General features: G+C 62.0%; 1 protein-coding gene across 1 annotated transcript in view; it reads right to left on the bottom strand.

Moving 5' to 3' along the window:
• The window catches only part of CACNA1H (calcium voltage-gated channel subunit alpha1 H), a 62,479-nt gene that overhangs the window by 23,016 nt on the left and 14,793 nt on the right, over positions 1–24,670 (bottom strand). Inside the window, exons 2-4 of the mRNA XM_068525201.1 lie at positions 2,802–2,913; positions 2,563–2,696; positions 1,975–2,072 (exon numbers count right to left, since the gene is read on the bottom strand). Of these exons, the coding sequence (XP_068381302.1) occupies positions 1,975–2,072; positions 2,563–2,696; positions 2,802–2,913 (344 nt within the window). The remainder of the gene's footprint in view (positions 1–1,974; positions 2,073–2,562; positions 2,697–2,801; positions 2,914–24,670) is intronic.

The raw sequence follows: 24,670 nt of genomic DNA, 5'->3' as shown, positions 1-24,670 counted from the left end.
GGCCATGGCCTGGAGGGGCTCAGGGCGGGAGGTCCCTGATCCTTGCGAATGCCGTATGGGACCACACTGCATCCAGGCAGGCCCCCAGGGTGACCAGACCAGGAGTCCCGCGGCCCCAGGCTCCTGCATGGGAGCAGCAGCCTGGGGGTCTTGCAGCAGATACTGGGTTCGGGAACCAGCGTTTCTTTCCATCTTCTGTGAGAATCACATTGAGCAGAGCCCTGCACTGGAGGGGAAGCAGGGGCTATGTGCACCCCAGGGCAGGAAGCAGCTTTTGAAGCTCTTGTTCCTGGGTGCGATGGGCTGCGTGTATGCTGATTATTTGAGGGAGTGGGTCAGCCAAGCCCCATGCGCCCCTTGGTCCCGGGCCTGCCCCCATCCCAGACCTCAGCGAGGATAAGACTTGTTTCCGGAAACAAGCAAGAGCTGACCTAAGGGTGCAGGCAGAGCCCTGGGCCAGGGGGCTGAGCCAGGGGGCCTCGTGGAGAGCAACCTGGAGCTGCTGGATGGCAGAGGTGGGACCCCTGGGGTCACAGGGGGGAATCACAGCTGGGAGAAGCACTGAAGTTTCAGAAATGGACAAGAGGAAGATTCATCAGGGACAAAGTGAGCACCACCCTGGCCAGACAGCAACTGGCTCAAAAGGCCACATATGATCCAGGGTCAGAGTGGACCCCAGTGAGACACAGCCTTGAACATGACCACTGGGGGCTCACTGCGAGGGGCACATGGTCCTGCCTGGGGAGGCACCCTGTTTAGGACCAGGACATGTCCCCAGAGCGAGGCCAAGCTGCTGGCAGCAATTCTGGCCACTGCAGGCATTTGGTCTGAAAAGTGAAGATCTGTGTTGTGAAAGGGGCTGTATTATCACTTCACACACTGAAAGAGGGTCCAGGTGAGCTGACCGAGTGCCTGATGGTGCTGGGCACAGAGCCAAGAACCACGTATGACACCTCACCTCAACCCACAGCCATCCTTGAGGAGTACCACATTCACAGTCGGGTAAACCAAGGCTCAGAGAGGTACAGTACTTGCCCAGGATCACATAGCATCTGAGCCCTGTCTGATCCCTGAGGGTATAGCCAGGTGGCACGTAGAAGGAAGGCCCAGGGGTCTCACAGCATAAACCTCACCCATCTGCCCTTTGGTGGAGCTGACAGCCCCAGGGGGAGGGAGTGACCCACCCTGGGGGTGTGTGACTTCTTGGAGGGGCCGCAGGACACACCCTGACCACCTGGACTTCGGTGCTGAGGCCACCAGGACCCAGGTCAGGCAGCCAGAAAGGCTGTGCGCACCTACACGGCACACACAGACCCACATGCACATGTGTGTATACAAACTTTACAGTCACATGGGCACCACCCACACACAACCCCAGGAAAATTAACGGCTGAAGTCGGTCACATCCCTGAAGACTTTGAAGACACAGAAACTCCCAAACAGCCCCATGTGGGCAGATGACCTGGGTCCGGACAGACCACATTCCAAACGAGCAGCCACATGACCCCCTGGAAGCTTCTCCACCCTTCCCTGAGCACCAGACCCTTTGGCAGAACTCAGACCTGAGAATCAGGGTGGGCCAGACAAGAGAGCAACCAAGTCCTGCACAGCTCCCGGGCACGACCCCAAATGTTGTGCAGATGAGGAGTCTGAGGTTCAGAATGGCCCCTGTCACTCAGCAGCACCGTGGGGAGTCGGGACCCCACACAGCCTGCCTGCCCATCACACCCCAACTCGGTCCAGGGTTGCTCTGTCCTCCCCAGAAAAGGAGTGGCACATCCTCAGGTTCCTATGGCGAGTGGCAGGAGGCCAGCCTCTCCTACCCTGGCACTGGGGTCTGGGCTGGGGCCAGAGCATCCAGACGCCATACAGGCAGTGTGGCCTCCTGGTCTTGTGCCCCAGTGGGTCCTCAAAAGCTCTCATCAGGGCTAGCAGGACACACCTGTCCCAGGCCCGGGTGTGGGGGTTACTTACTGGGCACACGGTTGATGGCACGAAGGGGCCGCAGCACGCGCACGGTCCGGATGGCCGAGAGGCTCACGTTGTGTCCGTCCAGAGAGTACTCCATCATGCTAGGAGCAGGGCAGAGAGAACGGGGGCTCAGGCGGCCGACAGGTGCTCTGGGGACAGAGCCAGGCCAGCGGGCACACGGCTCTCTCCAGGGCACCCTGCCAGCTGAGGCCAGGAGGCCAGGGCAGGTGAGCACATGCCAGAGGCCTGATCCCCACACCATGCACCCAGCCTGGCTGGGCTCCAAGGCAGGGGAAGCATAACCTTAGGTTACCACTGGGGGCTCCTCACCACTCACAGGCCACTCCATGCACCCTGTGTCTGTCCTGCTGTCCCTGGTGCTGGCACAGGGAGCCCTGGACAAGTGTCCTGCCCCCGGTTCCCCAGACCCAGCTACCCCCCAGACCCAGCACCGCCTGAGTACACCTCCCCATCCTTCTTCCTTGGGGGCCCAGGGGCTGCCGTGGGGTCTGAGGGGGGCAGGGCTCCCAGCCAGGCCTGGCCAGGTACGGGGGCCACTCTGGGTTGGTCTGCGGTGGGGCGGGGCCATACCCCGCCATAACAATGAAGAAGTCCAGCCTGTTCCACGTGTCGCCCAGGTAGCACTTCTGCCCGAACAGCCCGAGGGCGATCATCTTGATGACCATCTCCACCGCGAAGAAGGCGAAGATGAAATCGTCAAACGCCTGCAGGAGAGGGGCCTGAGAGCTGGGCCTGCGCCCCTCACACCCAGTCCAGGTCACCTGTGGCCAGTCCCGCCCCGCCGGCCCCGCCCCACTGGCCCCGCCCACCTCCAGGATGCTGCAGCGCTCCGAGCGGCACTCGACGTCCTCGCAGGGCCGGAACATGCCCAGGGTCACGCAGTTCAGCATAATGACCAGCATGCTGACGTGCTCGAACCACGTGGGGCAGGTACTGAGTTAAGGGTCCATGTGGCAGGTGGGGGAGCCCCAGAACCCGCCCCCAGCACCCCCTACAGCTGCCACAGGGTCAGTCCCTCAAAATCCGCTCCCCCGTGACCAGGCCATCAGCTGGGCAGTGAGGGACAGACCCCCCAACACCGGCCTCTGGACACTGCTGCCAACCCCTCGTGTACAGCAGGACCCTGGATGGAGGCGAGAGGCCAGCCACTGCCCCTCTGCCAGGCTCCCACAACTCTGATGCCCTAAACTGAGGTCAGCCTCTTGAATTAGCAGTCTCACCAGCACTGTCCAGCTGGGACCCCAAGTACCGTAGACACCTCATGAGGGCAGCCCTGAAGACCCCTCCCCGTGGCCCTGCATGAAACCTTCTGTGACCCCAGCAGATGGAGAATGCCCTGACCACAGCGATGGGCAATGAGGGATGTGGACTTGAGCCCAGCTCAGTGCCTGGGCCTGGAGGACCCGCAGCTCTACTGTGTGCCCAAATGAAGGGGGCCGGAACATGGACGGACAGGTGAGTGAGGACACTCCCCCCCACCCCAAGTTAGTCCTGGGAGTGGAAGCCGCCTGCCCGTGAAGGGTCCTGTCCAGGAGAGTCTTCCCTTTGGCAGGAAGGCATCCAGCCGGGACCTTAGGGCACCGGGCCAGCAGCCAGTGCTGTATCCCGTTGTGCTGTGTGAACCTGGCCACCCTGTGGGGTCGCTGGCCCTCAGGATGAAAAGCCACCCAGGATCCCAGAACGCTCAGCCATTCTGGGAGTGGCCACCAGGTGGCACCGTGGCTCCACAGAGGCCATGGCACTACTCTGGCTGTGACCCCCTCAGTGGCTGTCTCCAGGCAGGGGTGCACCCCCATGTTCACGTCGGTTGGCCCATCAGATCGGGGAGCCCTGTGGTGGGCCAGCCGTGTCATGTATGAGGAAGGGGCCCACACCCCAGGCAGGTGACCCAGGGGCTGCCTGATGGGGGATAGGCTGCGTGTGGGGGGTTCCCCGGCTGGGGGACTGGGGCTTCACCCAAACCCCTGGGTGCAGGTAAGTGCCCGTCAGATGGGAGGGCCCCAGGGGCATTCCCTGTACCCCACACACCACCCCCACGTCAAGAACCCCCTCCCACCGGGACCCACCCCCACCCCCCAGGGCAGGCTTTCTGTGGGGCTGCCTGCCTGTCCTGCCCTGGGCTGGAGAGAGCGAGGGCGCGAGCAGGAGGCCCCCAGAGGCCTTCCCCGGGCTGCTGCGGGGTGGACGGGGGACTTTCCTTTAAAGAGAGAAGTCGGCACTTGGAAAACACCTCGTGTCAGTAGACAGCCTGAGAAACCTGGTGTTGAGACCCTGCACCTACCCACTTGGGGCCCACCCTGTCCTGCAGTCCCCACCCTGCCCTGCAGCCCCCGGCCCACCCAGCGCTGAGGGGACTGAGGCAGGATGACAGGGACAGGGCATCCACCCTCAGATTCCTCGGCTGCAGCACATACTGGCTGTGTGACCTTGAGCCTTGATGCCCCTCCGTTTCCCCTGTGTTCCTCCAGCTGGGTAGGGGAATGCGTATCTCATGGATCAACGAGGCGACCAAAGCAGCAGGGCCCTGCTCCCCCAGTCCCAGGGCCATGAGTGCCCACTCCATGCTCCACCACATGTGGGCACTGGGCCAGGGGTCCACGCGGCCCCACCTGTGAGGGGCTCTGATGCCAAGGGCACCTGACAAACTGGCAGAGGCTGTGCTGTGACTGAAGTCAGGGAAGGACAAGGCCTGGGGAGGTTCAGGGCCTGCATGCTTACTCAGGTGTACAGGCCCTGGGATCAGGGCAGGAGGAAGGCCAGGCCATGTGTGTCCTTCCTTCGCAGGGCCCGGCAGCCTGCCCCGCCCAGACCCCTCTCCCCCTGCCTCCCTGCAGGGGCAGGGCCAACAGTTGCCGCTATGAAGCCCCTGGCCCTTGGCACACTGCACAGTGTGGCACTGGGCCACCAATATAATTACCCGTTCCCACCGAGAGCACCATAATTACACTTAATGGGTTCAGCAGTAACAAGTGCCTTTGCTGTGATTTGGCTGCAGAAAAACAGAAATCAGCGTCCTGCTAAGACAGCGCTGAGGGCCCAACCCCCCAGGCCTGTGACAGGCGGGCCAGGGACGCGCTCAATGGAAGCTGGCCGAGAGGGGCTGGCAGGGTGGCTCGGCGCACAGTCAGGGCCTGTGGGTGCTGCAAGGTCCCCGTGGGTGGGGTGGGGGGAGGAGAGAGCTGCAGCTGAAAGCTGCACCAAACACCCATAGTGCACCTATTGTGTACCAGCCCATGGGGCAGCCACAGTCCAGCACCCCCTGCACAGACTGGGAGCTCCGGTGGCTCGCCCGAGGGGACCGGGCGTGGGTCCCAGGCTGTGTCATGGGATGCTGAGGCCACACATGGAAGCCAGACCTAGGGCACCGCAGCTCTCCCGGTGTCCTGACCCGCCGGCTGCAGCCCCTGGGAGCTGCGTACAGCTCCTCTGTCCTTCACTGCTGCAAACAGCATCTCTGGAGTAGGGGCTGCAAGGATGTCATTGTGTGTCTCCCAGGAGTGGGGGTGGGTTCTCAACACTAAAGCTGTGGATGACATTCCTGAAGGACAAGCACCCCCAGTCCCACCAGCGAGGACGCTGCCACACAGCAGGGAGCAGGCAGCTCTGGGTCTGGGCATGCGATGGTCAGATGCTCCCCAGACCTGGCTGGACCCTTGGTCTTGCAGGCACGTGGCCCCCCCCACCCCTGCAGGGAGGCAGCACAGAGCAGCCTGGGCCCTCAGTTTGCCCATCCAGGCAGTGGGGGGTGTGGGGACTGTCTGTTCCTGGGTCCTGGGACCCTCCTTCCTTGCCCCACTTCTCAGAGTCCTCCCCTGACCCCGAGCGCTTCCGCCGGGCCAGCTCCCACCTCCCACATGGCGAACATCTTGCTCCAGGAGCAGCAGGGTTTCCAGCCCAGCCAGCCCAGCCCAGCCCAGCCCAGCCTGCCTCTGAGCCCTCAGCTCTTCCCTTCTTCCACCAGCATCATGCCCCTCATCTCAGACTGATGTCACGAGCCTGCTGCCCGATTTCTCCCAGGTCTGTGCCCATGCTCACTCTGAGATCACCCTAGACCCCGGAGCTGGCGTTGAGCAGAGCTAAAGACCTTGGTCCTCAACGGTGCAGTGCATGTCTGGAGCCCTGGGCTGGTCTGGGCCAGGACCCATGAGACGTTACTTGATCAGGGGCTAGGGGGGCCCAGTCTCCAACAAGAGCCACAAACTAGGCCCCCAGCAACTTGCAAAGATAGCCCAGCTTGAGGTCCTGGGCTGGGGTCCTACCTCGATACTTTCCCAAACCACTGACAAGCAAAAACCACCCACCAACCTTGGCTTTCTCCTGACCCCGCTGGCCCCATGGCCCCACCTGCATCCCCTGCCCTGGAGGCAAGCCCTAGGGGCTCAGGACAACCTCCACGGCCACAGTGACCCCGTGCGGCAGGATGAGCACAGGCTCGTGTGTGAGGTGGGGACACTGTCCATGTGGCCGGGGTGACCAACCTGGTCAGCACGGCCCAGAAAGTCCTCTATCCATCCTCATGAGCACGCCCCCTTTGGGATAATTATTCTATGATACACCCCAGCCCCCCTCCCCCACCACCACAAACACCCTGGGAGGGATGAGCTCCTGGGGTCCTCCTCATCTTTCTGTGCAAAGTGCACACAGGAGAAGCACTTACAGCCACCCTGCCCAGGGAGGGGCTCCCCACGCACAGGGTCCCACTGGCCCTGCCCAGAGAGGGGATCCGCCAGCGGTGGGGGGAGGGCTCCATCAGCCCCACACGTCACAGCCGTTCCCTGGTCACGCCTTAGTGGGCAGCTGAGGACAGACGGTGCCAACCGGACTCTCATCACAAGGCCACTGACTTCCGGAGGCTTAATTACACAGATGGATTTTCTGGGTTTTAATTCAAAATCCTTTAGGTTTTGAACCAAATTCTACAAATTAGAGTCAATTTCCACTGCGGGTCCAAAGAAGCCAGGCTGACGTGTGGCTGGGAAGAGGCGGCCGCACCAGCCCGGCAGGGGGGCTGTGGTGCTGCCCGAGGCCTGGCCACACACAGAGGGGCTGGGGGCATGGGTCTCTCCACAGGACCCCATAGCCAGGAAGGCTCTGCCCAGGTCCAGAGGCTGAAAGAAGGGCAGAGAGCCCCCTGACCCATGTTCCTAGACCATTCTAGGCTTTGACCCATCAGGACCCAGGGATGTCCCCCGGCCTAACAGGCCCCTGGTGTCCAGCCTGGGCAGGGTGGGGCGTGGAGTGACTCTCCCTGGGGCAGCCTGTCCCACATTCAGGCTGGGGACTTGTGAGAAACTGGTCCCCAGAGAGGCATGGAAATGAGCCCAGAGCCAGGGCTGGAGACCCGATCAGCGGTGGGAGCAGAGGTGTGGTCCGTCCAGGGACCCCTCAAATGCCTTACCCCCCCTCCGGGTCCCACACTCCACCCACAAAGCCCTCCCAGCATTCGGCCGACCTGTCCCGGCGTCAGCCTCCTTCCCGTCTCCTCCCTCCCTTCTTGTTTCTGCGGCCTCGGTGGGGCTCAGCAAGGACTGGCCCACCTTCCCACCCCAGCAGCAATGCCCGTGGGCCAGCCTCCCCCAGTCAGTGCAGAGCAGGTGCTGGCTCCATGGTCTCCCAGACCATGACAGCAACGCACCCCAAACAAATCCAATGCCAGGCCCCGAGGGCCAGGAGGCCAAGAGGGATGGTGGCCGCTGTCCGTGGTGCTGAAGTGACCACGTCCCAGCAAGCTCAGGGCTGGGGAGAGGCACTCGCCCAGCAGCCCGGGGGCCTGCTCACCCAGAGCCTAAGTTTTGCTGCACACCACTCCAGAGTTTCTAGTTCCACGTTCTTTCTTATTCCCAGACTCCCAGATGGTTAAAAGCACACCAAGGGCGCTGGCCCACTTGGAAGACAGCTCGGAAGTGGGGCCACCCCAGAGGGCAGCAGGGCAGACATGGTCATCTCTGCACTATGATGCTGCGAGGTGGGGAGCTGGTGTGCGGGGAGTGTGCGCGGAGGCCAGAAGGGGCTCGAGGCCAATCAGCACACGTCAGGGGCTGCCAGCACCCCACTGGCAGCCACACCACTGTCTCTCACCAATGACGGTGGCCTCCAGGGTCCTGGAACAGGGTGGGGGTCCCCGAGGCCTGTGTGGTTTAAGGTGGTGTGGCCCAAAGGGTGGTCCTGGACCCCCCAAACCAAATTCTCATTATTACGCAGCTGCCCACAGCCCACCCAGACCTGTTGGCTCAGGGTCTCTGGGGCCCACAGATGGGCCATCTCTCACTCCATGAGTCTGGGGATGAGAACCCGACCCCCAATTCTACCACCAGCCACCCCTTCACCCTTTCTTAGCCTGTTTCCCCACCTGTAAAACGGGGGTGACAACAGTTACTTCTCAGATGCTGAGATTCACCCAGACCCCCTTCTATAAAGTATCCCCCATCCCATCCCTCATCCTGATGAATGCCACCTCGGCCCCTCCCCCTGCCGGCCCCAGACACGTGGAGGGAGGGGACGTTATGTTTTCCCCATGCTATGGATGCTGAGGATGCAAGCAGGATCTGTGGGACGAAGGTCAGGATGCTGTCACCAGGAGACAGACAGCGGAGCTGGGTGTCCCTCACCAGGAGACTCGGCTCCAGGCCCCAGAGCCACAAACCAAAGTGGAATACGATGGCTCGAGGGCCGCGGGGCAGGGGTCTCCAGATGTGGCTGAAGTCAGGCCCCCCACAGTCACAGTGGCCCCCACGCAGGGCTGTGTAGGGATGAGGCCCTGACCCCACAGGCCATGCTCCCTCCATGGCCATTGTGAGATCACGCAGAGAGGCAAAGCTCTCAGGAGGATGAGAAGGCCTGAGCTGGCTGCTCCCCATAGCAATCTGCTGGGCCAGCTCAGCTCCCTTAGGCCCACCCAACCCGCGACAGTCCATGTGAGCGTCCACGTGCCCAGGCCAGCGATGCAGCGGAGGGATCCTGGCAGCAGGAAAATGGGAGCCCAGGGTAGGGTGGCCCAGAGCCCCCGACTCCAGACGTCTGGGTCAGCACCTGTGCCCTCCTCACCATGGCCACGGCCACCACCCAGGCAGGCCACGGGGGCTTGAGCTGGGACCACCGTGGCAACCCCCTCTCTCTCCCTGCTGTCTGCCCTATTCCCACAGCAGCCGCCCAAGCCCCATCCTCCCCCCACTGCCAGGGCCCAGGACACACATACGAAAGAGGTGGCTCTAGGTGATTTCGACCCCTAGCAGACAGGCAGGACCAAGCTGGACACGCCACATGGGAGGCCCTCGGGGCTGCTGTGTGGGGGTGGGGAGCCGGAGATGGCTGGGCTTCCAAACCCACCCCGACATCCAGCGTCGTGACCTCCTGCGTGGTGTGGATGAGCTGCCCCAACGGACAGGGAGATGTGAGGACCAGCTTGAAGGGTGGACACCAGGCTGGTCCTGGGGCTCCCGACCGGACCTACAACAGACCTGCCTGTAGACACACAGCCCGGGGGGGGGCCCTGGTGGGCAAAACCCTCCCTGCCCTGGGGGAGGGGGCCCTGGGGCCACCCCTTCCCTGCTGCTCTGCGCCCGGGCCTGCGGCACCCTCAGCCGGCATGCCCACGTGGCCCCAGGCTTCATCTCTGGAAGCACTCAACCTTGCTCTTCCAATCGGCTGGAGGAAAAAAGCACATGTTTATTCATGGGGGAGGAAGCACTGTCTTCCTGCGTCTTGAGGAAGAACCACCTGGACCACTGAGGAGAGGGCATGAGTGCGCCCCACGCCCTAAGGCCTTGGCTGAGGCAGAACGACAGCCCTGGGACCCCGATACCTCACGGGGCCAAGCCAGCTGCAATGGGCTCAGTGGGAGGCATGGGAGACCCCAGGACCGGTCCCCTCTCGGCACAGCACGGCCCCCAGAACTGACCCCTCTGTCCACACGTTCACCGAGAACCGGGCAATTCCCAGACCCACCGAGGCTGTGGGCCCAGATACCCTGAGGTCCACAGCCCAGGTGCAGGGGGCCCACCACACACCAGGCAGCAGCGTCTGCGATCCCAAGACCAACACGTCGCATGTCTCAATGTGAGGGAGGCGGCAGTGCTGTCCTATCGGCACAAACACGTCCTGCGACGGAGCAGGAAAAGCCCGCGGTGGGGAACAGGGGACCCCAGTTATGGAGAACGCGCAACACAGGAGGCTGCTTTGCAACGTGCATGCCAAGCTCTGCAAAGGTCCAGAAGACTAACTCCAGGGAGAACGTGGCCCGCTGCGGGTGAGGCAAGATGGGGCCGGGGCAGGGGAGAGGAAGGGGGACACTGCAGTCATGCATTGTTGGTGCAATGACAAAGGTGAGGTGTCAGGAAGTCCAGGCGCTGTGGTCCGTGTGGGCTGTTGGCAGACCACAGCTTCCTGGCTTTGGGGCTGCCCACCCACCCAGAGCAGACACACTTAACCTCATGCTCACCAGGGCAGCGGGAGTCCACGGGCCTCCTGCTCTGCCCCTCAGGCAGTGACCCACATCTCCCAAGGCTGCCACAGAAGGAGACTCACAACAGCCTCCCCTTGCCAGTATCTGAACAGGGAGCTGCGTTTTTTGTTTTTTTTTTATCCGATACACACACCACTAACGAGAGGGGATCCCCTAATCAGCCTCACACTGGCAGGAACCCCACTGAAGGACCGGTGGCACACACCCCAGACCCACGACCGTGGCCCTGTGATGGCCTCCACCCAGGCTGTTCTGAGCACCCCTCAGAGGAGCAGGCAGGATGGTGACGGCTGAGCTGGCCAGCAGGACCCTCTGTGGACCACCAGTCACATGGACCTCAGAAGGCTCCTGGCAGGATCTATGGCCACCGTCCAAGTGCAGCTCCCACTCTGGACACCCGGGAGGCTGGGAGATGAGGAGTCACCGTCTGGAAGTTCCTCAGACGGCTGAAACCCTAAGTCCCCACACAGTCCAAGTTCACACCCAAAAGACCTGAAAACCAGTGATTAACACACATACACACGCATTCACAGCAGTCAAAAGGTGGGGACAACCCCAAGGTCCAAGAGGCAAATGGACAGAGTGTGGTCCATCTGTGCACTGGAGCGTTACTCAGCCATGAAGAGGAGTGAAGTACCAACACCTGTGGCAACACAGATGCGCCTTAAAAATGTGGTGAGCGAGAGACCAGACACAAAGGCCATGTTTTGTATGATTCCATTTGTATGAAACACCCAGAACTAGCAAATACTGAGGCAGTGAATCAGTAGGTGCCAGGGGCTGGCAAAAGGTGGGCGGGGGTCCCTTTGAGGTGAGAAAATATTCCAGAATTAGGGAGACGTGGTGATCGGCCACATTGTGAATGTACTAAATGCCTGAACTGTTCACTTTATAATGGTTAATTTTATGATATGTGAACTTCATCTTGGGTGATGCTGTTTGAAACGTGCCTCCCATGGGCAGGCCCAAGGGCAGTGCAGCCTGTGGGAGTGGGAGGGGTGGGGCAGGGCGGGGCATCCAGTGATGGACGCATCCAGAGCTCAGGGTTGCCCAGGGTCAGCAGCTCAAGGGTGTGGATGAGACGGAGCTGGGGCTGCAGTTGACGCCCAACAGGCAGGGGCTGAGCCTGACCAAGCGAGAACAGGGCTCCTTGACCATGGGGGGCCCTCTGCCGCCTTCAAAGGCAGGGCAGCAGCTGCACACGCGGTGCTGAGGCCATGCCGTTTGGCATCCACCCTGGCTGTCAGCATGGGTATCCCCAGGGCTGGGTCTGGCCCCTCATGCACCCCCAGGTCCCAGCAGGGCCCAGGGCTCCAGGCCTGCACTCCAGGGCCTCAGCAGATCCCCACCTCTGGGGGTCTCCACCCCTCCCTCTGCAAGTGATGCCCAAACCTCCAGGGACTCAGGCTGGACCCTCAGGCAGGGATCTGCTCCCTGGTCTCAGGGCCCTGGCAGGTACCCTTCCCGTGTGGCAGCCTGGGGGCTTCCTGGGAGCCTGGGGCTGACCCCCCTCAGCATTGAGAGGGCAGAGGGTGTGGATGGAGGCCTGTGTATACCTGCCTTCCCCCGCCCCGGGGTGGGCTTTGGCCCATTTCCCCACTGCCAGCCTCCACGTGCAGCCAGAGGGTCTAGGCAGAGACAGACCCCTGAAACCTGAACACTTCTGCCCTGGCCTGGGGGTCTGGTCTCACTTGTAGCACCAGTGCAGCACCCCAGGGCACATGCACTTTCCCCAGAGGCTGGAGACGGTTCTTCCACAAGCACTCTTGACTAATTAATTAGTTAGCAAAGTAATTCATTAATTAAGGCTCCTACTGCAGTGATGGGGCCCTGCCAGGGGCAGGATGTTCTCCTGCAGATTTGGGGGTCTCCAGACAGTGGGACAGAACAAGCATCTGGGTCACCCGGCACACGTGTGTACACATGTGCACATGTTCACGCACGCTGGACTGCAGACAGGGGAGACAGGCCAGCATGGCCAAGACCGGCAGGTTGAAACAAGGGGATCTGGGTGGCAAAGGGGCCTCAACACAGCTGTGCTGCGTCCACCAGGAGCCCCCCACGTGGACACAGACATCTCTGCAGCTACACCCCTCAGCTGCAGCCTGGCGGGTGAGCCAGGCCAGCTGCCTTCATTCCCTGGGGGGTGCCCAGGCCACTACCTGCAGGGACATAGGAGCAGGGCCCCTGCCCCTGAGGGTGTGCTTATCCTCCTAACGTGGAGGGGTCCTGATTACAGGGCCTGGGGGGGAGCAGGTGTCTGTCCCCAAGGGCTCAGGACAAAGCCGGCTGCCAGGGACTCAAGCCCACTGTGCCATCTAGGACCTGTCTCAAGGGTGAGGTGACAAACCCAACAGGGTGTGGGAGCGACTGGTGCCCGAGGGACTTCCAGAGCAGGGCCTGAGCATGGCCATCCCAAGGCCAGGAAAGAGCAAGGTGGGTCTCCCAAGGGGCCTCTGAGGTGGAGAAGGAGGGGGCCGCTCAGGACCATGGTAGAAGGAAGTTTCCCTTTCCCCTGACGCCGTTGCCATGACGACAAGTTGCTAACAGGTGAGGGGGACCTGAGCCAGCTTAGGGCTGGCAGGGGCTCCCCCAGCCCAGGGACCCCCCTCAGTTCAGCTCCCAGTCTCCCCCACCTGCCCACAGGAAGCCACCACAGGGTTTTAATTGGGGGAGGGGGTGGGGTCCAGAGGATCCTGTTAGTGTCTGAGAAGGGGGGAGGGCAGAAAGGGGACCCAAGGGACCAGTGAGGAGCAGGGTGTGTGGCCTCATGGCAGTTGCAAGCAGGGTAATTTGAAGTTAGAAATAAAAGGGCCCCATCGGCCCCCTCCCTGCCCACAGCAGCTCTGCACATGGAAGGGCCCCAGTCTTCCATGGGCAGCTCCAAGTTGCCCCCTCATCCACACCTGTGGGGACAGATGACCGCCAGTCCCCACAGGCCACTCATGCCCCTCGGAACCACAGGTCTGCCTGCCTGTCCTAGAACTCCCTGGAAGCAGCTCACCCAGCATCGCAACAGCAGGATCTGTCCAGGCCACTGTGGGGCACAGTACCGCACTCTCCTCCTGCTCCATCCCGGGGGGTCAGGGGCCTGCTGTGGTCACGCGAGGCAGGGGTCTGGGTCAGGAGCAGACCGTGAGGACCAAAGCGGGCGAGGGTCCCACCCGTGGGCTTTCCTGGCCCCTGTGTCCAGGCAGCATCTGCTGGCCTCCCCCGACTGTCCCTCTGTTCTGACCCCTGCTGCAGGGATCCGGCCTCCCCCCACCCTGGTCCCCCCACCATGGTCTGGGCCTGCGTGACTCACTAGTTCTGCTCAGCCGGGTGGGGAGCGAGGAGAGCCAGCCAAACATGGAGCTGTTTGTTCTCAGCTGAAGCTCGAGGTCACGCGGGGGGGACTCGGGGCTGGGCTGTCCCTGGGAGAGCAACCACCCCTGGGAAGCTGGGGGGCTGCAAGCCCACTCCCCACGGGAGCCCGCCACCCACCCCAGTGATGGGAGCTCACTGCCCCACGAGTGGCTGGCCAAGGCTGCTGGAACGTTCTTTCTCCTCCTGGACCCAAGTGTGCGTCCTGAGAGCTTCTCCCTGTGCCAGCAGCCCTAGAGGCTTCCGTAGCTGTGCCCAGAGGCTCCTCTGGAAGCCAGCTCTGACCCAGGTCTGCACGCAACCCCTCCCCCAGCCCCCTGGGCACTCGGGCCTGCAGGACGTGACCCAGGTCTCCAGCACCGGGACACTGGGTCTAAATTGCCACGTCATCCTGAGCAGCTTGGGCGCAGAGCCCCCACCCCCACCCCCACCCCCACCCCCTGTGAGATTTCTGAGCTAATCTGGGCAAAGCACTGTTCTCACCCTGCTGGTCCGCACCCATGTGCCACGGGAGGGGGAAGGAGGGCGATGTGACGGTGGGCAGCCCCTCGACTCCAGTCAGGTAGGGCCAGGGGGTGGGTGCAGCCCACAAAAGCCAGGCCCCAGCAAGAGTGAGCCTGTGCCCCTGGCACGCATGTGCTGGGTGTGTGCATGTCTGTGCTCTGCCTGTTCCTGCGAGCCATACACGGTCCAGGCGTGCATCCGAGCAGGACTGTGCATGTACACGCTCACACATCTGTACACCAAACACATAATCACGCACACACACCATCACACACATATACACATGCTCTTGCGCACACACACACACGTGCGCATCTTCCAGGTGGTAGCCCCGAAGGCCTAGCGGTCATATTTCTCAGGGAGGAAGATCCCCACCCCCAGGACTACAGGACACCTCGGAGCCCGAGCACATGCCCACAGCTCCCTAATTGCCCCCGATTCTAAAGACCATGCTAATTAGGAAGAGTGCTAACGTCTCTATTCAGCTCTTAATAAAGAGCTGGACTCAGGATTTTTTCAAGGCATAATTAAGTGGAAAAGTGCCCTGTCTCCACCTCCAATCACCATGCCGGCAAGAAGCCCCCGTGTAGGCCATGGAACCTTGTGAAGACCCCGTCAGCCACTTGGTGGCAGCATGCACAAGTGCCCTGGGGGCCCAGAGCCCCCGCCCCCCCAGGAATGTTCCTGCCTGAAAGTGAAGCCAACCCCCAGCCCCGATTCTCTCCCTCATTTCCAGCTTTCCTGACAGAGCTCCAGGTCATGGCTCTGACGTGGTTCCTGCTGGAAGCAGCTGAAGGCTCGGGAACTGTCCCCCCCAGGCTGCCTTTGTCCTGGGATCGAAGGCTGGAAGGACCAGCCTTACCAGGTGAGGCCTCCTTCCAGCAACACCTCTGCCCATCTTGGTCCCTCTGTGGGGACCTCTGCACAGCCCATGGACCTTGGAAGGGAAAGGCGTGGGCGGGGGGCACAGGGCCAGGAGGGGCCAGGAGGGGCCCCTCGGGAAGATGACTGCCCGGCTGTAGGGACAAGCTTGTGGGGCCTGCTCTGGGCAGGAATTCTCCAGGCCAGAAATAACTGCCTCAGCACCACTGCACAGCTGCCCGCGGCCTGAATTAGCGACCCCGGGGGACTGCTCGCTCCTTCCATGGGAACGTGGTCTGGAGTGCCCTGCCCCCGCAGCCGGCAGGCCGTCCCCAGAGAGGGGGCCCAGGGTCTGCAGAAAGCTGGCTACAGGAGGCTCCTTCCCACGGGGGAACTGGGGTGAGTGCACCTGGGGCCCCCCCAGCCCTCCTCATCCTGGCCTCCCCCTGCTCTGCCCCCCAAGCGCGGGACCCCCGGCAGCTGAGTCCCTCATGCTTCTGCACACTTGGACGGTGACGCCACAGTCTGACTCCTTGTGTTAAGACCCAGCTCACACCCAGGAAGCCTGGTGACCGTGGTGGGAACACACTCAAGTGTGGACATATATCTCTGCACACGCGGTACCTGGTCACCCCAACAGCAGGCACCCGGGCAGCTCTGCAGCAGGCACCAACCCCGTGCCCACAACCCACGCTGGCGGCTCTCTGCAAACCCGGCTTCCCCATGAGTGTTGCCCGGCAACCGGGCACTTATTAAGGAGGAGGAAGGCCAGGCCTGGCCTGCCAGGGGCCTGCCTGCTCTCCCACAGCACCTGGTACATGCCGGGTTCACCCAGGCTCCCTGCGCCGAGGGCTGGGTCAGCCAGGGCCTGTTCTGGGGTGGGGGTGGGGTATGGAACAGGAGAACGGCCCCTCAAGGCTGAGGTCAGGTACCCTGGAGTCCCTCCCGCCCCACCACAGATGGGACCAGACACCTTCGCCACCAGCCCCCAGGGCACCTTTCCAAACTTTCTGGTGGTCAAGATTCCCCCAGGATCTTGGGTAAAAATGGATAGAGCTGGGATGCCAGGTGTCCGGCCTCGGCCCTGCCTCTGTTATTAACAGCAGTGACATTTTAAAAAGAAGACCCAAACCCTAAGAAAGTCAATTTCCAAATGAAAGTAACTGGACCTGGGCTCATTGTCCCAGTACTGCTGTCTCCCCGCACTTCCCAAGGCCGCTGCCCCTCCCGGGCCACCGGGTGCCCCGCTGCTCCCCATCCCCCCAGCACCTGACCCTGACATTTACACACTACCGCCACCACTGGCATCCTTGGAGATCCTGCCCAAAGTTCAGGGCCGGTGGTCCCCTGCTGTGCGGGGCTGGGGGGTGGGGGTTGGACAGAACAGAGCACAGTCTTGACCATGGGTCAGAGTCACGTTTACCTCAAGTGTAAGGGTCATGTTCTGGCCCAGGTCGCGGTCACCTTCCCCGCCTGGATACCCCCATGGGCCATTCCCTCTCACTCGAGACCCCTCCTGGTCCCGGCCCCCAGCCCTCCCTGGAGTGAGCTGAATTGTGTCCCCTCCTAATTCATACACTACCCCCAGGACCTCAGAATGTGATTGTATTTGTAGATGAACCTGTAAAGAAGTGATGAAGGTAAAATGAGATTAGGGTGGGTTTTAATGCCATCTGACTGTGCCTTATAAAAAGAGGAGATTGGGACACAGATACCTACAGAAGGAAGGCCACGTGAGGACAGAGAAGACGCCCTTTACTAGCCTAGAGAGAGGCGCCTCGGGAGAAACCAGCCCTATCTTGGACGTCCAGCCTCCAGGACTGGGAGGAAATAAACATCTGTTGTTTGAGCTGCCCTATCTGTGGTGCTTTGTCACAGTCACCCCGTGCAGACAAATACACCAAGTGCCACCACATACTTGGGAGACCCTTCGTGTCCCCTGGTTGGTCCTGCCTCAACCCCCCTGGCTGGGAGCTCCTGGGCGGTGGGGGGGGGGGGGGCATGGCCATGATGCCCTGTCCCATGAGATCCATTAGTTGGGTGAAGAGACTTGGCGTAGTGGCTTGGGGGGGAGGGGGTTTCTGGTTGCCCAGATAGACAGCTGGACCTTAGGGACTCCCCTGCTGTGGGGGGCCCTCCCATGTCCCCTCCCAACACCGAAGTTTTCCCAGTGGATAAACCAAGGCTCAGGGCACGTCACCTACCAGGTCACAGAGAACCCAGGCCCAGTGGACACTCAACCCTGTGTCCCTCATCCCAAGCTCTTGTGTCTGGAATCATCCCCAGACACACAGACTTGGTCCCTGCTTCCCGCTGCCTATGACTGGGGGCCACCTGCCCCACTGAAGACCCCACCCTTGGCCTCCCAGAGCAGCTGGGCCAGCAGTCTCTGGTGTGGCCCCCACCCATCCCCTCCCCACCCTCAGTGCCAAGGCTGCCTTCCCCTCATCCCACAGGAAGTCCCAGCAGCTTGGGTCACACACACAGAGAGGGCTCCCTGTGCTGCCGGAGGCAGAGGTGGCCGACCGCCGACTCTGCAGGTACAGGCCCCCAGACCCAACAGAGACCCAACCCAGGCAGGCCGCACACAGCTGGGCCCTCAGAGCTTCCAGAAAAGCCACCAGCACAGGCAGGTGGGGTCTGGGGCCGTGGCGTTTCCAAAACATCAGCACGTGCTCAGCCCGGGACCCCCAGCACCCCCACACCCCGAGACTAGGGAGGGAGACATTCGGATGGGGGACGGGATGGCACTGCAAGCTCCATCAGATGCTAATTAGAGCTGTGTGTGTGTGTGTGTGTGTGTGCGTGTGGCGCACGCTCAACACCATCAGAGGGGCGGGCCCCAGCACAAACATTTCAGATGGCACAGTATTTGCATTTAATGGGCTGAAATTCTTTAAGCTAAGAACCCAACTGAGCCATTATGTTGGCCAATTTGCAGGGAAGTGGAAAGCACCAAATGGGAGCCCACGAATGGGGCATGCCACTTGACCAGAGGGGCAGCGGCCCAGCCACAGGGGCATCATCCCCTGGACAGCCAACAGGATGTCCCTGAAGCATGGCAGCCCCAGGCCAGGTGTAGACAGAGGACCCAGGGGCACAGCCCAGGCTGTGCGGGGCGGGGATGATGGGGCAATGGGGAGGACCCAGACCCTTTGTGACACAGGAAGTGGGACACACCTGCGTGATGTGACCTCCTGGGTCCAGTCCCAGTAAGTCTGTTGCCTGCAATACCCATCTACCTTCCTACCTTGGGAAGACTCCTATCCATCCCTCAAAACCCATGCCGAGGGCTCTTCCTCCAGGAAGTTTCCTGAACTAGCCGAAGAGCTCCTCTGCCTCACTCAATCTTCTACTGAGCACCTACTGTGTGTAGGGACTACTCCAGGTCCTTGGACCAAGTGAACAGACAGGGGCAGCCTGCCTGGAGCCAGGCAGAGGACAGTGAACAGGTGATGCATCGAGCAGCTACATGTGCCAGCAAGGCGATCCATCTGGGGGCACTCCAGCCCCAGCCCAGGCCTGTGGTGGGAGTGGGTGGGGGATGCCAGAGCAGCAGGGACAGGAGGGCCCAGGCAGGCAGAATGGGGGCCAATGACACCAAGTCATTGAGGCAACCCCTCCTGACCACACTCCTCACCCGCCCCCACAGCATCGGACAATGAAGAGCAAGGGTCCTGTGGGACACCCCCTCCCCACCCCACAACTGGGGCTTCATGGGGTGCACACACACCTTCTGGGGGATGAGGGGCCCTCCTGGGCCTCCTCAGAGCACACCCTGCTCACCCCCCCAGTTAAGGGCGGTCCCTCGGGAGACCCCTGCACACAGCAGACCCCTCGGGAGACCCCTGCACACAACAGACTTCAAGTGGTAGGTACACTTGTGCACACAGCAGGGGTAGGGCCTTACTCCCAGTGGGATCACACACTCAGCAGGATCTCAAATTATAATATGCGGGGCTTGGATTTAGGCCTGTGCGCACAGTAGGAATTCACGCTCAATGGATTATGCACACAGTAGGGTCTCACATCAGGTGGGGCTGTGGACAGAAACTATGCACACAGTAGGGCCCTTGTCCTCTGAGTCACGAACGAAGGGGAGCCTCATTAGGACAGGCATGTGTGCAGACATACATGCATGGACCATGCGCACAGGAGGCCCTGGTCCCGTGCCCCACTTCCCACAACAAGCTGGTGGCCGGACTGGTGGGGGTGACCAACTTCCACCAGCTGCCACCTGCCCAGCAGCCCCCTGACCGCAGACCTGGGCCTGGGGAGCTCACAGCCGTGCAGCGCGCTGATTCGCCCATCCTGGCTCCCCTCCAGCCACCCGCATCTGCATCGATCCCTTAATGACTCGATCCATTATGTTGGAGCAGAATTCTTGGAAACTGGCAGGAAAAGGAAGGCTTCTGTCAATCGCCTGAGTCATTTTTTTTTAAACCAACAATGGGGTGCCTCTCCCCACCCCCGCACAGCGGGCTGTCCACTCTCACTGCTGCCAAGCCGCCACACATCCAGGAAGGGGCTGGTGCCCCTGCAGGGAGAGGGGGCCACAGGTGTGGGTGGGGAGGGGCCGTGGGTACAGTGGGGCAGGGGCTGCAGATGCAGTGGGGGAGGGGCCTGATGTTGCCTCATCTGCAACGCGGGGACCCCAATGGCACCCCCACCAAGAAGAGGACCTTCAGAAGGAGCCTGGAGAATTCTCCCTCAGGTAAGCACTGCTGCCCTAGGCTGGCTGTCCCTGGCGGGGTAGGGGCCCACCCCTCCCTCGCTGGTGCTCCCGGGCACGCGGAGCAGAGGATCGGCTGTCCCTGGTTCTTCCATCAGGCCAGGCGGTCAAGAGACCTGCAAAACCCTAAAATGGCCCTTTTCTGGATGAATTTTTACATTTCAGAAAATACAGACATTTTTCATAAAAGGAAATGCTACGTTAATAACTAATGAGTTTATTATTGTTTTAAATGAATGACTAAACAGCAATTTCTAAATCTCTTCAACTCTAAATTCCAAGAAGATAAACAGCAAGACAGAAACCCATCGCAGAAACTCCCTGGGGGCCTCAATTAATCACAAGGCCCTGGAGTTCGGGAACCTCTGTTTCAGGGTCTGAAGAACAGGGCAGCCGGCACACCCCCAGGGTCTGGGTGCCCCACCATGCCAGTGGCTCCCACCCTCTGAAGGATGTCCCCTCCCCACCCCTGCCACCTGCAAGGTCCCCCCAGCACCCCCCCCCAAACAGGGGGCTTCATTCTGGGCCCACTGGGCTCACCACCCCCAGGTCCTGGACCCGCTGCCTCTCATGAATTCCCTATGGTGCCCTGCCCCTCCACAGGCTACCCCTGGGTTCCTACCCGCCCCAGGAACAAACACGCCCCAACGCCCACAGGGGACAGAAGCATTTCCGGCCACACAAAGGCCCATTCCCACACCCAGTGTGGGTCAGTGGCCCCACCCCGTGCGCCCCCAGGTCCCCCCTTCCTGCATCTGCCCAAGGCCTGAGCAGGTCACCACAGGGCTGGCTGGGGCCCAGAGTATCCCAGATGTACCCCCGCCCGGCCACCCAGGGCTCAGCAGGCCTCTCTTCGGGGAACAAAGCCCACCCTTCCCACAGGTGGACCCTCCCGGGGCAGGGACCCCCACAGCCTGCCCTGTCCCCACAAGGCTACGTCTGTCTCCGTGGCTACAGGAAGCCCCAGCGGAGGACGCCGGGCGCTTTCATAATAAATCCTTTAATTAGGAAATCCCCGAGCTCCCAGCACGCGGGTCACCTGCTGCTCCCATGTCTCAGGTTCCTGCCATGAGCCAGCGCCACGTGCTGCCTGGGGGAGGTGGACCAGGCCCCAATGCAGGGACGGGGGCTTGGAGGGTGGCCTGGGGGGCCTGGCAGAGCCTGGGGTTGCAGAAGCCCCGGGGGGTGTCCTTCGCACTCCGACACTGAAGGTATGTTTTGGAGCCCCTCTCCCATTTCTGGAAGCTTCCATGAGGCCAAGGATCAGGGGTGTGAGGGTTTGGAATTTGGCAGCTGGCTCTGGATGGGGTGGACCTGGGGCCTGCGGCCAGCAGGTGGGCTGAGGGGGGGCTCGCTGCCTGGAGGGGCAGCTGTGGGGTCTGCAAAGCCTCCAGAAGGCCAGGACTGGCTCCCCCAGCCCAGATGGCCTTTCCAAGAAAAGCTGTCACCAGCCCCCCAGTTTGGACCTCACCCTCATACCCCTCTATGACCTCGTGAACACCTGATGCCCCACACTGGCCCACGCAGCCCCTCAGGCCCCCAGACCCCAGGGTGACCACATGCTGCCTTCTGCAGCATGATGGGTACGCTGGGCCCAGTGCCCTCCCAGCCGTAAGTTCCCACGAGTAGCAAGCATGTCACAGGCACCCCAAGGAAGGGGACACCACGGCAACAAAGACGAAATACACAGGCTCACACAGGAGACAAGAGCAGGTGCTTACTGGGGTCCCCCGCCAGCAGAGGGGTCCTGGCCCGGAGCCTGCCAACCCCCTGCCCAGCCCCCTCCACAGAGGATGTGCGGGAGGGACGTCAGAAGGGGTCCAAACCCGGTCGGCACGGCAACCAGGAAGCCAGCCTGGCCTTAACCAGATTGTTAAGGCTGGTGAAAGAAATGTATTTTCTAATTAAAATGGGAGAAATGACATTGATCCTGGCGCCGTCGTTAACAAGGTGGGGGGACCTGGGTCGGGGGTGATGCATCAGGCTTGCTTTCCCCAACCAGGTTCCCCTCCTGTGCCTCCCCCCGTTTCTCCATTTACTCTCTTTTACAGTAAAACTCAGACGAGGCCACAGCTGAGTCTGCCTGGCCTCAGATTCCTCACAACTCCTAGAGAAAGGCCCAGAAGGCGTGGGGAGGGGGCCGCCCTTCGTGGAGGGCGGGTGGTGCCCAGCTGACGGTGCAGAGACGGCCGTCCAGGAAGCCACCAGGGGGCTGGCGGGGGGGTCCAGAGGCCAGCCCCCCACCCGTGCCCACCAGGCAGCTGGAGCACGTTGGAGGTGGGAGGCGCCTGGGAGGGGTGAGGTGGGGGGGGGGCACTGTCTCTTCGGCCCGGCCTCCAGAGCTCTGCAGATAAACAGTCTAAATTAGGAATTAAAACACTGCTTGCTCCCACCAGCCCGGCCGTATTTCAAACGTGCAGAAAACACCCCGGCCTCCTCCTGGAGCCCCAAACTTCCCAAAGTGGTTCTGCAGGATTGGGCCACGCAGAGGGGAGCAGGTCAAACACCGCACAACCCGCTCACCCCAGGCCAGGGCCAGGCTGAACTGGCACAGAGCGGGGGCTGGGACCCCAGCCCACAGCAGAGTCATGCCACCCTGCGAGCCCCTGAGAAGGAAGCTGGGCACACGGCAGGCATGGGGACCCTGCAGCTGTCGATGGGGGTGGGGTGGGGGTGTGTGTGCAGCTCTGGGAACGTTGAACACCCTCCCCACCGCCCCGACCCTGGCCCCGGGAGAGGCCTTGGTGTGTGCTGGGCAAGGACGTCCACCCTCAAGCACTGCCTGGGGCCCCGTAGAGGGCAGGGTTGTACCCCCGCCCCGAACTCCAAGGCTTGCCTCCCCCAGCTTCCGGCCCACCCGCTCCCAGGGGGACTGCGGGGGGTGGGCCTGCCTGGAACTGGGTGCAGCCCTGGGACAGAGCGCGCTCCGCGGTGGAATTCCAGGCATCAGACATTCATCAGAACTTAGGGGCTCATTCCTGAATTCCAGCCGCCAGGCATGGGGCCAGAGGCTGCCCGCTCCACTGTGGGTCAGCCTGTGGGCCAAGAGGCTGGTCCAGAGGACGCCACCTTCCTGAGGGGGTCCGGGGAGATGACGTACGACCAAGGCCCAGGTGGGAGGAGGTGGCATGTCGGGAGCTGGGAGGGCCGAATAGCAATGAAGCGTGGGGGGGTCCCCTGAGAGCCCCTCCCCCTGCACAGTGCCCTCTGCACAGCCACCATCTGGGTCTGCCCCAGGCCAGGGAGGAGATGTTTCCTTGGGGTGTCCGCTGCCACGGGGGCTGTTCCAATCTCTGAACTGACACCCCCACACGGGCCACGTGTCTGGGGAACAGTGGCTGAGAGATCTGCCTACTCTAGCAGCACGCAGAGGAAGTCACTGGCCAGTCACGGGGGCACCTCGGGCCCGTCGCCCCCCTCCACCCAGCCAGCAGACATGAGCTCGGCCACACCTCAGGCCACAGCTACTGTGAGAGTGACAGAGGGCCTGGGGGGCCGACCCGCAGAACCCAGATGGCCAGAGTGGACACTGGGCATCTGACCCAAACACCATCCAGCCGGCCTCTGCCCTGTCCCGCCTTGGGCTGGGAGGGCCCGCAGAGCCCCCTGGAGACACCCCTCCACAGGCTGTTCACCCAATGGCTCTGCTTGGACGCCCCAGCCATGAGGGAGGCATGGCCGCCCAGCCCTCCTGCCTCTGGTCAGCACCTCCACCAACCGGTGAGATGACATTCCTTCCAGAAGGAAACCTGACATTGCCGGAGCAGTTGAACTAAGACCTCAGCGGCCACACAGAGGAACGGGGGCCCCGCACACCCTGGGCACTGCTGGGTAACGAATGGGGTGTGGATGGCTCCGTGCGGGGCCGCGGTCACTCCAGGCATTAACCTGTCTGGCTCGGGGACTCCGGGGAGCAGAGCAGGAGCACATGGTCAGGAGGGGACTGCTGTGTGACGAGCCCAGGGTGGCTACAAACTCCAGGGGACAACCCTCCAATCCAACAGCTGACCCTCGGCCTGTGGTGTCAGCCCAGGGAGGGGACACCCTGTGTGTGAGATGGCCTGGCAGTGAGCACAAGACACCACTCAAGCTTTGGGGTCTCACCCTCCGCCTGTCCCTCCGTCCACCTGCCGCCACTCACCGGAGGAACTGGAACAATTTCCAGACCCCACCCCACCACCCAGGACCCCATGAGGCTGTAGCCCTGTTCTCAGGGAGGGACCCCAGCCTCCTCTCCTCTCAGAACAAATGTCCCGTGGCCCCTGCCTCCCCTCCACCAGGGCCCCATGGGGCTGTGGCACAGGACAAGCATAGCTCCGTGGGCCTTGTTTCAGGTCTGTGGTTCAGACCCTCACCGGCCAGGTGCTTCAGAGTGGGGTGCTGCCAGGGGCCCCAAGGCTAGCAGCAGAGGGCTAACCAAGGGGTTGTGGCTGGAGGCACCCACGTGGGTCGGGGACCACTTGTCGGGAGGGTGTGGGGGAAGCTCCCCTCTGAAAGAGCTCTGTCTCATGCCCCAGGGGGGCTGCCTGGGTCTCAGAAAGACCAGAGAACCCCAGAGATGAAGGCAGGGCCCAGCCAGTGCCTGGGGGCCTCTGGGGAGGTGCTATGGGCAGAGTGGCCTCCCCTGGAAATTCCTATGTTGAAGCCTAGCCCGCAGGACCTCAGAATGTGGCTGTATTTGGAGCTGGGATCTTTAGAGAGATAAAGTAAAACGAGGTCACTAGGGACTTCCCTGGTGGCACAGTGGTTAAGAATCC

Source organism: Eschrichtius robustus, chromosome 16, assembly GCF_028021215.1.
Source record: "Eschrichtius robustus isolate mEscRob2 chromosome 16, mEscRob2.pri, whole genome shotgun sequence".
Classification (NCBI taxonomy): Eukaryota; Metazoa; Chordata; class Mammalia; order Artiodactyla; family Eschrichtiidae; genus Eschrichtius; species Eschrichtius robustus.
Note: the sequence above shows the minus strand (reverse complement) of the source record. Positions and strands in the feature narration are given on the sequence as shown.